The 12,957-nt window shown below is 44.1% G+C and overlaps 1 protein-coding gene across 1 annotated transcript in view; it reads right to left on the bottom strand.

Annotated features, from left to right (window-relative positions):
* Positions 1-12,957, bottom strand: part of TMCO4 (transmembrane and coiled-coil domains 4) — a 79,273-nt gene that overhangs the window by 34,986 nt on the left and 31,330 nt on the right. Inside the window, exons 6-10 of the mRNA XM_026660048.2 lie at positions 8,548-8,645; positions 7,349-7,492; positions 6,591-6,710; positions 2,093-2,257; positions 851-987 (exon numbers count right to left, since the gene is read on the bottom strand). Of these exons, the coding sequence (XP_026515833.1) occupies positions 851-987; positions 2,093-2,257; positions 6,591-6,710; positions 7,349-7,492; positions 8,548-8,645 (664 nt within the window). The remainder of the gene's footprint in view (positions 1-850; positions 988-2,092; positions 2,258-6,590; positions 6,711-7,348; positions 7,493-8,547; positions 8,646-12,957) is intronic.

The raw sequence follows: 12,957 nt of genomic DNA, 5'->3' as shown, positions 1-12,957 counted from the left end.
GTGAAAAGCTAGATTTGTTATTACCCCAGTGTGTCACCAAGCTTCCTGGATTAAATGGATGCGTGACAAAAAATAGATGCCATAGGATGTCTCATGTTAAACTTTCCTGCAATTATCAGGGGGGTAGCTGTGTTAGTCTGGATCTGTAAAAAGCGACAAAGAGTCCTGTGGCACCTTATAGACCAACAGTCTTTGTCGCTTTTTCCCTACAATGATTTTGTTTGTTGCCCTTCAGTACTGGACTCTGTCTGTAAGCCCTGTTTGCAAGTGTAACCCACACACTTCCTGGGTGTGGTGTTCTGTCCCATCTAGTGGCACCGAGACCACTTAGAGAGCGAGAAAGCAATTAATGAGTCTGCTCTACAGCCTTAGCTAACGGCCAGTTGGCTTTTAGCTCATGTGGTAGAGGCTCATGCACTAAGCTCCAGAGATCCTCGGTTTGATCCCGACGACCGGGTTTGTTGGCGTTACACAGGGAACGGTGTATAAGCATTTCAAAGGACTGCTACGATCTCTTTTGCTATCAGAACTCTCTATTAGACTGATTGCTGACTGACCTCTTCTGCATTTAGCAAAGGTTTGGGTTAAATTAAACCAACATTTGCAGGCAGCCTCTCATCAACCCATGTTCTCCTCATTCCCTGCATGGAAGAGTGAGATATATGCTGGTCTCCCTCCTGCCTCAATTTTGCATTCTTCAGCTTGTTATTGACTTTCTTCCCCATGGACAAATACCACCTGTTGTTTGACAAGCATGCTGTAAAACATCAGACCCCTGGAGCGTCCCCAAGATATCAGTCCCTTCCAGCTGTAATAACTGGAGCCATTTTTTGCCCCCTCAGCCAATTACCTGCTGTCGACTGAGCAATATCTGTGCCAGATGTTTGCCCACTTCAGCTGATCGATTCAGGCACACTCCCCATGGGTTGTCAATGACACTGGCCACAGTAAGAAGTGAAGCCGGCCATGTCAGGGCTGTCACTATGCCTGAGCGGTACAAAGCAAACAGGAAATCAAAGTTACAAATCTGGGCAAATTTCAAAAGTCAGATGGTTTGCTAGAGTAAAAACACTGCATCTTTGTCACTGTCAACATTTCTTTCCCAAGATTGATTTAAGGTGTGTTTTGCAAAATTAAAAAGAAGACAGAATCTGTTAAATGTCATGTGCACAGGAAGATGCACTGCATTCAGGTGTAATGCATGGATGTAATGTGCTCAAGCAAAACAGGAGAAACCTAATGCATTCAGATGTAAATTGGCCAGGTACAACACGAGGAATACAGTGCATGAGGTTATAATGCATTGTCATCTGCATAGGAATGTTGGATATGATGTGTCCAGGTATAGTGCATGGACGGGGCGTGCACATGCAGAACACAGGGAATACAGTGCATTCAGGTATAATGCAAAGATACAGTGTGCACAAGCAGAACATGTGCACTTAATGCTTTGTAATGTTGGGACAGATGTAACGGAAGCAGGCAGGCATCCCGTATGGATGCAGTTTGCACATGTGGAAGCTGTGGATGAAGCATGCAATGCAATGCAATATGGATAGTCTTTTGTGCAAGTTGTATCCAAAACTCCTTACTGAGTAAAATTGCGTAGATAAGAGTTACAATAATAAATAGCAGAGGGAAAGAAACACTGAGGCACACAGGTAAGGGAGTAAAGACGTTTTCAGCTGAGATTTGAAATGCCATGACAAACTGATGAGATGGAATGATCCAGGAAGGCTGTTCCACATGACAAGAGCTGCTAAAGAGCAGGCTCTCACGCTGACCCTGTTTGAAAGAAAGGCGGGTTGCTCTGGAATACCATGCCTTCAATCCTGCTTATGGATGGGCTTCACTTTGTATTTCCTTTGAAGTCAATGGGACAACTACAGAGCGTAAAATGAAGCAGGTGCATAAATCTTTGCAGGACTAAGGTCAATACATGTAAAGTTTGCAAGTGACACTGCTTCTCGGATAATCAACAAATGAATAGGAAAAATTCACCTATTCGGGGGAGGGCCTCTTTGAACAAACACAAATGCTGAAACCAGCAGATTCAGCACCCAAGCAGCCTCGGTATAACTCAGATGCTTACCTGATAAGACAGTGAACTTCAGGGCTTCCTGAGCCATGATGTTCACAAAACCATTTAGCAGTGAATCCAGAGCGTTGCCCAACTCCATCAGGTACTTGGATTCCCAGGCCAGACAGTACTGCTCACTGGACTGCAACATGCTGCTCCAGGGAGCTGTGAAACTGCCTAAGAAACGATGGGAACACAAAGAATTCAGTTTCACAGGAGGAAAAACAACTACTGACTGGCCACAGGAGTCAAACAAGGAGCGAGTGATAATGTCAACCTGCAGAATACTTTAATCTGCTCCATTATTCAGGGATCATATTTTGAAATGCTATTAACGATGGACACGTCTTCATAAGTCCTTCATTTCAACTGGATTTCTTGTTGCTAAAAGATGGATTGACAGCACTGGAGACTGAAAGCTTTTGTTTATCAAAAGAACAGATCCAGCTACCCCAAGCTGCTCTGCCAATGAGTCTTAACCCAGTATGGAGGGACCACCTCCAGGTTCAGTCTCCGTGGCCCATTCATGCCTTGACTGCTGTGGAATCTGCCAAAAAGGGATCAATTAGTGCTAATTATGATGGGAGTTAAGGACCTTCCTCCCCTCACCAAAGATAAGACTAAATCCTATAGTTCATACTGTGTCCTCATTTAGGCCAAATTTGGATTGACCTCACAGGGCATGCAGCCCAAAGTAGTTGAAGGAACATGGCAGGATTTTGCCCATAGCGTTTTCAAATGCATTTGTTAGTCATTTCTGATGAGAAGGTGATGAGTGGAGACAGTTTCCATGAGACTTTGATGAGAACAGAGGGTGCTCACTATCTTGCAAGAGGGGCTAAGGATCTTGTCAGATCCCTTCCTATGCTCCTAATCATTTTTGCTGCAATTCTGGGGCTCTTTTCCTTTTAAAAAAAGGACTTAAATCTGCCACTTCACTGTGAATGTCCTAAGTGCTATGCTATGGTATATTATCCTCCTGGTACTTGGGTTTTGCAGGCTTAGACTGAATTAATGGATCTGTCTGAAAGTGAGAATAAAGACCATTTAGAGACCCAGACTGTGTGTTTACTACCCCTTTTTTCTTTGGCTTAGTTTTTCTTAGACGCAAATCAAGAGCAGTAGCAATTCCTGTCAGCACAATTTTTTTGCTGCCAGCTGAGTGGAAAAGTGTGGGCTAAGGGGTCAGGAGGGGACGCCAGCAACTCTAATACATGCCAGCTAAATTGTAAAGAGGAATAGTATAATTTAGCCTCCTAAAATTCGAAGGTCACCTACTCCTTGTTCCCTTACTGAACAATACATAGCATACTGAGGCAGCCACAGAATAAGTACAGCATTAGCAGAAGCCATGCAAGCTTCCACCACAATATCCTACCAACCTGCCTCAATCTTGACTAGAAGGGACCATACTTAGTTATACAGTAGAACCTCAGAGTTATGAACTGACCAGTCAACCACACACCTCATTTGGACCTGGAAGTATGCAATCAGGTAGCAGCAGAGTGTTAGATGTAAACTACTAAAAAATAAAGGGAAAGTTTAAAAAAAAAATTTGACAAGGTGAGGAAACTGTTTCTGTGCTTGTTTCATTTAAATTAAGACGGTTAAAAGCAACATTCTTCTTCTGCATAGTAAAGTTTCACAGCTGTATTAAGTCAATGTTCAGTTGTAAACTTTTGAAAGAACAACCACAATGTTTTGTTCAGAGTTACGAACATTTCAGAATTACGAACAACCTCCATTTCCGAGGTGTTCGTAACTCTGAGATTCTACTGTAATTCAGTCTTAATGGCCCATTCATTCCTTGGCTTCTCTGCTGAAACAGCCATCAAAGGGCAAATAGTGTAAACTGAAATTGTTCTGTCATGTGAACAACAGTGACTTGGAAAGAGACCACCAGTTCATTTCATACAGACCACCCAAAAGCAGTTAGATGGAAGGAGACGGAGTAGTTTAAATCCAATCACTATATAAAGTGTACGATGAGGTACTTTTTATACCATAAACCAAACTAACTCCTTGTTGCTGTGACTAACCGTGACTGAAAGCTGGTACAAGACGTGCCATCTGGCTCTGCTACACTCCTATAGCATATGTATTTTACTGAGCAGGGCTGGGATGCTGCTTTACTGTCACACAATCGGAAACAGTGGAGTCTGGCCTCTTGTACATGAGGAGGGGGACAGAAAGCTGGACTGAGGAAGGATGGTTCAATGGTAAGGAAGATTCAGGAGACCACGGTTCACTACTCTGCTCTGCCACAGACTTCCTGAGTGATCTTGGACGCGTCTCTTAGGGTCGGTATTTGAAAGTATTTGGATGCCCAAAGATGTAGTTAGGTGCCTAGGTGCTTTTGAAAAATCGCACTAGGCACCTCTCTGCATGTTTAGGCATCTAAACACCTTTAAAAATCTGGTCCTTAGTCTCTCTGTGCCTCAGATGCCCAGCTGCACAGTGGGGACAATAGCACTTCCCTATCTCACGGGGGGTTGTGAGGATAAATATATTAAAGGACTGTGAGGGTCTCAGGCCTGGTCTACACTTAAAACTTACATTGACATAGCTATAAAACGCTCCAGGGTATGAAAAATCCATACCCCTGAGTGCTGTAGCTATGTTGACCAATCCCCTCCCGCAGTGTAGACGTGGCTAGGTTGGTGGATCGCTCGGGGAGGTGGAGAAACGGAAAAACCCCCTTCACTGCTATAGTCTGAGTCTACACTTTGGCTCTGTAGCCATGCAGCTGTCATGTCTGTAGTGTGAAGAGGGCCCCAGATACTACGGTGACGGGGATCATATAAATACTTAAGATAAACAGATAAAACCATTAAAGGAGGCAACTGAAGGGTTGTTTTATTTCTGCTGTTTTAAACAGTGTATCCTGTTTCTAGTTATGGAAACTCCCTTCCCAGTTCAGATCCTCCATAACTCTCATTTTAAGGGCAAAGTGAGATTGAGAATGATTAAATCATCTACCGAAAGGCACACAGTGACTTCTTAACAGCCCCCTGATAACGCTCCAGTCCCAGAAAATTCTGAAACCTTTGTGTGGTATCAACAAGAGAACAACATGACGGGAAAGCAGAGATTTTAAAACACCAGATTCTGATGGGAGAATGGATGTAACAAGAAATGGCCGACAGAAAATGTCCTTATAGTATTAATGATATAGAATATTTATTATTATATTCCTCAATGGAATGTACTGGCAGCCGTTCAATAGGGTCTCTGAACATATTAACAGCAGATGGTTGACATATTTCATATGACAAGTTACAACTGTGACTGTATTTGAAATTACAATATAATATTACAAATTTTCAGAGGTTGCAGGCTATTAGCTCACCCCTTCAGCACTGAATGTAACGTGGTTTACTTGACTGAACCTTCTTGCCAATAAACCTCTTTAGCTGGCAGAGACTGGGAGAGAAAAAGAAACTGCATTCTATTAATTGCCTGTGGATAAATGCGAGGCACAAAAAAAGCTCCAATAATTGGCGAAAGCACTTTGTGCCAGGTACTAGGCATCATCCACGCAAGTCAGATCAGCTCTAGCAAACACACATGCAGGATATATTAATAGAAACACTTCCCATTTTTCTATAACCATCCCTGCTAGCAGTTTGCTGTGCTTTACCCTTTCTCTTTTCTGGATGAGGCTACAGTCTGCGTTTTAAAGGGGGGTGGGGACCCTCAGATTGCTTAAATCTCACCTCTGCCAGTAAGGGCACATGAGAACAGCTGGAAAGACATCATAGCCCAGATTTACAAGTGTAAAGGCTGATGGTCCTAGGAACAGAGCTGAGGTAACGCCCCCTCCCCTATATTAAACACTGCTCCCCTTTCAGAATATTCAACACTTGATGAAGAAAACCTTTTAACTGGTAACTAAACTCTGTTCTACTGCAGTTGAGGGGAGGGGAGCAGGGGAAGCTCTATTTGATAGTTCATAGCTGGTGTGCACTACCATTGATAGAAGGCACCAATTTGGGTTAAACCAGAACTCTTGCAATAAAGGCCGACCCAGAGAGGAAGACTCGTATTTAACCTTAAATCGCTAGCAAATTCTTCTCTTCTGTCATTCTGTCCTGCTTCAGGTTCCAAAAAATGTCAGCTGGTCTGATAGTTTTTGTGATGTGAACACCTCTCCAGAGAAACTGGACTGAGGTCTCCAGAGTCACTGCACATTGTGTCGAACACATAACTTACATCAGGCTACCCAATGGCCATCACGACTTTCAGTTACTATCAACATTGGATGGAATTGACATGATGACCAGAGGTGAGACTCCACAAATTCTATTCCAACCCTCCAGCGCCATCCAATGCTCCCTTTTACATTTTGAACCTATTCACACTAGCCTAAGCAGATGGGGATTAAAAGTTCCAACACATCAGCTTGGTCCTGCTATATTTCACGATTCATATATAAACACTATTTCCCATCTTTGACAATACAAATATGGCTTTCCAAAATTCTGTCTAGGATTTCTTGTCTTGCTCTTACCGTATTTGCCAGTACACAACCAGCCAGTGATGGCTATAGTGATATGAAGTTGTTTCCCTTCAGTTAAAGGGAGGAATTCGAACTCTTCGATGGCTCCTACTCGTTTCTTCATCTTGTAGCCTGCATGTATAGAAATCACAAAGTAATGGTAGGGGCTGCCAACAGCAGAAATTAATAACAAATTCTTAGCGCTTTGTTTGGGTGATCGGATGGGACGGCAGCAGGATGCATTATCTGCTATCAGTAATAACTGTCCTCTATTAAACCATAGTTCTTAAAGCTAAAACTGAAAAGGTTTCCATTTACTGTAGTTAGCTACAATCCCAAAGGTAACTTGTCTGCATGAGGGTATCTTGTCTACAGTGTCTAACCCAGTTGCCATTAACCCAGGGGAAAATGCTGCATTGTCACCAGGGTGCGGCACAATTCATAGATTCATAGATTCTAGGGCTGGAAGGGACATCGAGAGGTCATCGAGTCCAGTCCCCTGCCCTCATGGCAGGACCAAATACTGTCTAGACCATCCCTGATAGATGGTCTATATATCTAACTCGGGCTCGAGAAGAGGGCCAGCGCAGGGCTATGAAGATCAGGGGCTGCTGGAGAACCAGAGGTTGAGTTCTGCTGCTGTACAAGTAGACTGTTTAGTCCACAATTCCCTTTGCAGACCTCAAACTCTCAAGCTCAGCCATTAGTACCTGACTTTGCATACATTATTCCGTGGCTTGGCGGTTCAGAATCTAAATCTGTTATCTTACCAGTAAGGCCAGCTCCTGCTGCTCCAAAGAGTGATGCCATGACAGCGATTCCCGCCGTTGACCCTAAAGCTGCTGCCCCAGCACTTCCAATGATAGTTGCAGCTCCAGCAGCAACGAGAGGGGCAGCAAGCCCCCCCGTCAAACCTAGGGGTGCAGCAAGTAAGAATTTCAGTGCATGATCGTGGTGGAAGACAAACAGATTTTCATGTCTTTGTGATGTGTCAGCAGAGGGGATAACTTCCTATTGTGAGAACAGCTCACAAGCACCAGGGAGTGAGCTAACCCACCACATCCCATGGAAGAACCTGAACCATAAGCTAGAAGGGATCACCTTCCCCTCAGAAATCCAGTCTGGTCTTCCCCACACTGCTCCATCAACAAACCCAACCCTGATTTTCAGAGACCCTCCCCACTCGCTGAGTCTCCAGCCTGGATTGTCTTCTCATTATCACCAGTATAAATGAGGATTAACTCCATGGAAGTCAAAGGAGAAACATCGGTGTAAGTGAATGTAAATTCCAGCCATCTCTTATTAGAAAAATCCTGCGCCAATCCCACATTATCCTGATTTTGGAGAGTCTAGAGAAGATTATGTGTCTGATTCTCTCTAACACCACGGTAAATGAGGAGAAATAAGTTTAAAGAGCCAGATCCTCAGCAGGTATGAATCTGTGTAGCTCCATTAAATCCAAGGGCGCTACGTCTATTTACATCAGCTGAGGAACTGGTCATATGTTTGTATACATCTGAATCACCACACAATTCTGCCTAATAGATCAGCTGAGCAACTGAGCTCAAGTTTGTCCTGGAAAATCACCTTCTGAAGGCTGAAAAGTACATTTACTCCCATCTTCTGCATCTTGCAGATCAACAGGAACTCCCCAGAAGTCATTGGAGTCACATTACCTTACCACTGGCCTGAGAAAAAAAATGAGGCTTGACTGCCCCTAACCCCATAGGTTTTGTTTTTGCAAAGCCCATAAGAATCTTCCTGGCTTTTGGAGTTTTCCTTGTATCTGATTTGAACTATTACCTGGAACGTGACAACATTACAAGCAATGAATGTGTTAAAATTAGAACTCGGGCGAAGATGGAAGCACAGCTGCTGTTGCTCAATGAATCATTTCAGAACTCCCACTCTGCTCTTGCCACCATCTGTGTAACCCAGTCAGGTCCCAGAAACTGCAGGCCAGCCTCACCTATCACTGTTCCGCCCCCTACTGTTGCCAAGCCAATCATCAAGTATCTCCTCAATTTCCGCTTCCTTTCTTTCTTTCTTCTTGATGCTTCTGCAGTTCTGGGTGGGAATAAAAATCATGAGCGCGGACATGAAAGCCTGACGGATAACACCACAACACCCAGATCTGTTTATGCTCTCCTGATTCACAGCATAGAATTCCACTACTGGGAACAGTAAACACTGTCATGCAGGTGTGCATTACGGCAACACACTTAGATTTATGACCACAAAAATAAAGCCACAGATTTAAACAGAAACAAGGTCACTGATGACAAACCCCAACACAGTGACTCACCTGGAAAATCCATCCTAACACAGGAATGCAGCTTGTACAATGAAAAAAGCGAGCATTTTAACATCCATATATTGCTTATATGCACGTAACAGTGATCAACAAGCTCTCTTGACGTTTGCAGAATATGCAACACCTTTTTTATAGTACTGTGCAGATCATGCCATTCAAAAATGTCTCACTGAACAAGATAGGGCCCTACAGGTGAAACATGAGGGTGGATGGCTTAGGGATTGCTATTATGGGCTAGAGAGCCTTTCACTTCTAGGTCACAGGTTTAAATCCAGCCCAGTTTGGATTGATTATCATTTGCCAGCTGTTGAGCAGCCTCTATGAAATGAGCAGGGTGGTGTAGATCCAGTTCTCAGTAGACAAGTGCCTGCACCGAAGATTGTACTACCTGGCACCCTTGTTGGCTGTCTCTGCAGAGACACCAAGGACTGAAGTGTTCTCATCCCTAGAGAGGACCCCTCCAGTTCAGGACTCAAAGGACATTTCCAAGTTGGGGTGATACACATTCTGTGCATAAACAGTCTCGAGGGCTGTGAATCCTTCACTATTCAGAAGAATTCATTGCTCTCCTAAAGGTATGTCTACATGGTAAAAAACCAAACAAACCCCTTGTCAGGGAGTCTCAGATCCCAGATCTACAGACTTGGGCTTGTGCCAAGGTGCTAAAAATGGTGGTATGTATGGTCAGGCTCAGGCTCTGAAGCCCAGGAAGGGGGGAGGGTTTCAGAGGCCAAGCTCCACCCTGAGCCCGAATGTCTACACCACTATTTTTAGTGCTATCCTACGAGCCCTGCAAGCCCAAGTCTGTAAACCCCAACTGTGCGCCTCACTGACATGGGGTAGGTTTTCCTTAAGTGTACTGTATGGGCCTGATGCTGATCCCACTGCAGTGAATAGTAAATCTCCCCTTAATGTTAATGGCACTGACTCAGACTATTACTTTTGGACCAGGCCTGTTAGATGCCAAGCAGAAACGAATTACAATTCCAGCGAATGTTGTGGCTCAGTGGATGAAGTTTTAAAGGTTACGTCTGGTGGTGAGGCTGGAATTGGACTTAACACCCCCCACCCCCACTCCCAAATAAAAAAAAAAACAAGCAAGCTCCACATTTGTAGTCTCATTTCCCTCTCTTCCTAGATACTGGCTGTAAGTCAATCCTATTTAACAGCTTTTATGAAAGCTGCACTTAAAAGAAAAAAGTGCTGCTTGCCTGCTAGGCCCTTAGAGCAACAAATCAAATCAAAGCCGAAAACTAGAGTCGCTGCGGCCAGGAAGTAAGCTGGAGCGTTGCCTCCCTGAGGTTGTTTTGTGGCGGCTGGAGATTCCCCACTGGCTAACGGATACCAAGGTGCCAGATTCCCATTGGGGCCGATTGTAATAGGAGGGATAGAAAACAATACTGAAGAACAAATGATTGTGGGAAACAAATCGTTTCCTTTCCTTTCTCTGTGCTGTGGAAGCGTTGTTAGTGGAGGGCTTAGCTTTCTATTCTTAGATCTGTTAAACACAATCACAATTCAGGCAGAGAGTGACCCCACCATACCTTACTGGAGACAGAGGTTCCAAAGTGTTTCAGGCAACCGTACCAGTGTAGCTAAGTAAGACCTAGGCTGAGTCAGCCAGTACCCATTGGCTCCTCGAACCAGCAATGGATCACAGGCTGCTCTGAAGTCTGGTCTTGCCAGTTACAGGTTAGATGGCATGCAGTTCCTTAGCTGGTGTAAATCAATGGGTTTAATGGAGCTACACCGATTTATACCTGCTGAGTATTAGAGAGAATCAGTAAGAAGGCAGGCAGTGGCAGCACATGGGTGCCCAACTCAGCTTTAACAAAGGAAGGAGGAACCTAAAGTTCTAGTACTGGGCTCAGTGTTTGGGAATCACAGTGCTACAGCACCATCCTAGACACTGCCCCTTCCACATAACTTCAGACACCAGCAGTAGGTCTCAGATTTTATGGCTGGAGGAAAGGTATTTGCTCTGTTTATTCACAAAGTGCTACAAAAATGATGTCAAGTATCAGAGGGGTAGCCGTGTTAGTCTGGATCTGTAAAAGCAGCAAAGAGTCCTGTGGCACCTTATAGACTAACAGATGTATTGGAGCATGAGCTTTCGTGGGTGAATATCCACTTCGTCGGATGCATGTGGACGAAGTGGATATTCACCCACGAAAGCTCATGCTCCAATACATCTGTTAGTCTATAAGGTGCCACAGGATTCTTTGCTACAAAAATGATGTTACCTTGTTGATCAAACTCAAGCTGCAGAGGATCCTTCCTTAGCCCACAACACCCCCTAATTGCCTGTGTGACTTCACAAACAACTCTCTCCTTCCAGCTGGAGCCCTGCCATCTCATGTCTGATCCTGAAGCAAAACACTTAGGTGCCCAAATCCATCAAATCAGCTTTTATTTAAACTGGGCTCTTTAGGAAAATGCTCAGGATCGGTTCTGAACTCAACTGTCTCAGAGCAAATCCACTGACATTTACGGTATTACTCTGGATTTGCATCCATGTAAACTGAGATCTGAACATGTGCCAGAGAGCTTAAGGTACATGTAGCCAGACTGCAAAATGGAGGCTCCTGCTAGAGAATGAAGAGTTGCTTTGTGATTCTACTGGTAAATGCATACGCTGCTCTTGCCACTGCCTTGTGGAAAGCTCATACAGTAGCAATTCATGGCTATGGGATATTACCGGAACAAATAGCTTAATAAAGATTCTAAAAAGATGAAACACACCTGAATGAGTACAGCATTGGCAATACATTAGTTAAGAGGAAAACGGCCAGAGCTTTCAATCCTCATGTGATAAGGGAACAACCCGCAGCTATACTGCCCTGAGCTGTTAGCTGATCAGATCTCCTCAAAATAGGCACTTACAATACAGCCCTTCATCTGAAGATCTCAACATGCTTTGCAAATATTAGTTAAGCAAGTGAGAGTTAGCTGGGGTATATCTTATTATACCCATTTTACAGGGGAGGAAACTGAATCACAGACTAGCCTCAAGGTCACAGGGAGTAGGATTGGGACCAGAACCCAGGAGTTCTGACTCCCAGTCCTCCAATCTAACCACTAGGCTACATCAGGGAGAGTCAGATCTTATTGGTACTTGGATAGCAGGCCTCCAAAGAAAACCCAGGCACCAGCGTTGTTGATTATCATAGGGTTAAGGGTACTGTGCTGCTGGAGGGGCTGTATTTCAGATGAGATGGAAAACTTATTTCCTGTTCACTTGTGATAATTAAAGATCCTGTACCCGGTGCCATCCTGGCTAAATTCTACTTTAAGTAAATACATTATGTGCCTATCTAAAATTCTCCCAGGAGAAGGATAGCTTCGTGTTTAAAGTATGAAACTGAGAATTGGGAAATCTGGATTTGATCCCTGACTCTGCCAAAGATTTCCTGGATGACCTTGGCCAACCCATCTACCCTCACTTTGCCTCAGAGGGGCACTGTGAGATGAAGTCACTGATGTTAAAGGGGGCTGAGATCCTCACATGGACAGCACTAGTTAAATTATCCTTACCTGTCCTGTTGCAAACTGTTGCATAGCGTTGCCATGTTCTACCTCAGAGGTGGTTGCATTTCACCAGTAGGTTAAGTGGATGTTTGTCTACGCAGTTTGTAAAGTGCTTTGAGAGCCTTCTGGATGAAAGGCACTAGAAGTGGAATTTATTATTATTACTACCAGCTGTGCTAAGGAGATGATTTCCCGCAGTGGTGCACTACTACGTAATTGCTATGCGTAGCACAGGTTTTTATTTTTGCCTTCCTCCAAATCAAAGACTCTCATGATGGATGTACCTGCCCCCATGTAGCAGCCCGTTTCCCAGCATTTCAAAAAGAAATAACTCTGCATAGGGTTTCCTACGTGAACTGCAATGGCAGTAAAACAGGATAGCGCCAGTTTAACTTCACATCATAAGGTGCAAGGTCTGATAGTCTTGATAACCAAGCTGCAGCATGAGCCAAGGTTGCATGATCTCCGTAAACATTTCTAGTCTGCACCAGAAGAACAGAGTGAAAATAAATACATCTGAAATTCAGCACCGTTTAA

Source organism: Terrapene carolina, unplaced genomic scaffold (assembly GCF_002925995.2).
Source record: "Terrapene carolina triunguis isolate 2854851 unplaced genomic scaffold, T_m_triunguis-2.0 Scaffold714, whole genome shotgun sequence".
Lineage (NCBI taxonomy): Eukaryota > Metazoa > Chordata > Testudines > Emydidae > Terrapene > Terrapene triunguis.
Note: the sequence above shows the minus strand (reverse complement) of the source record. Positions and strands in the feature narration are given on the sequence as shown.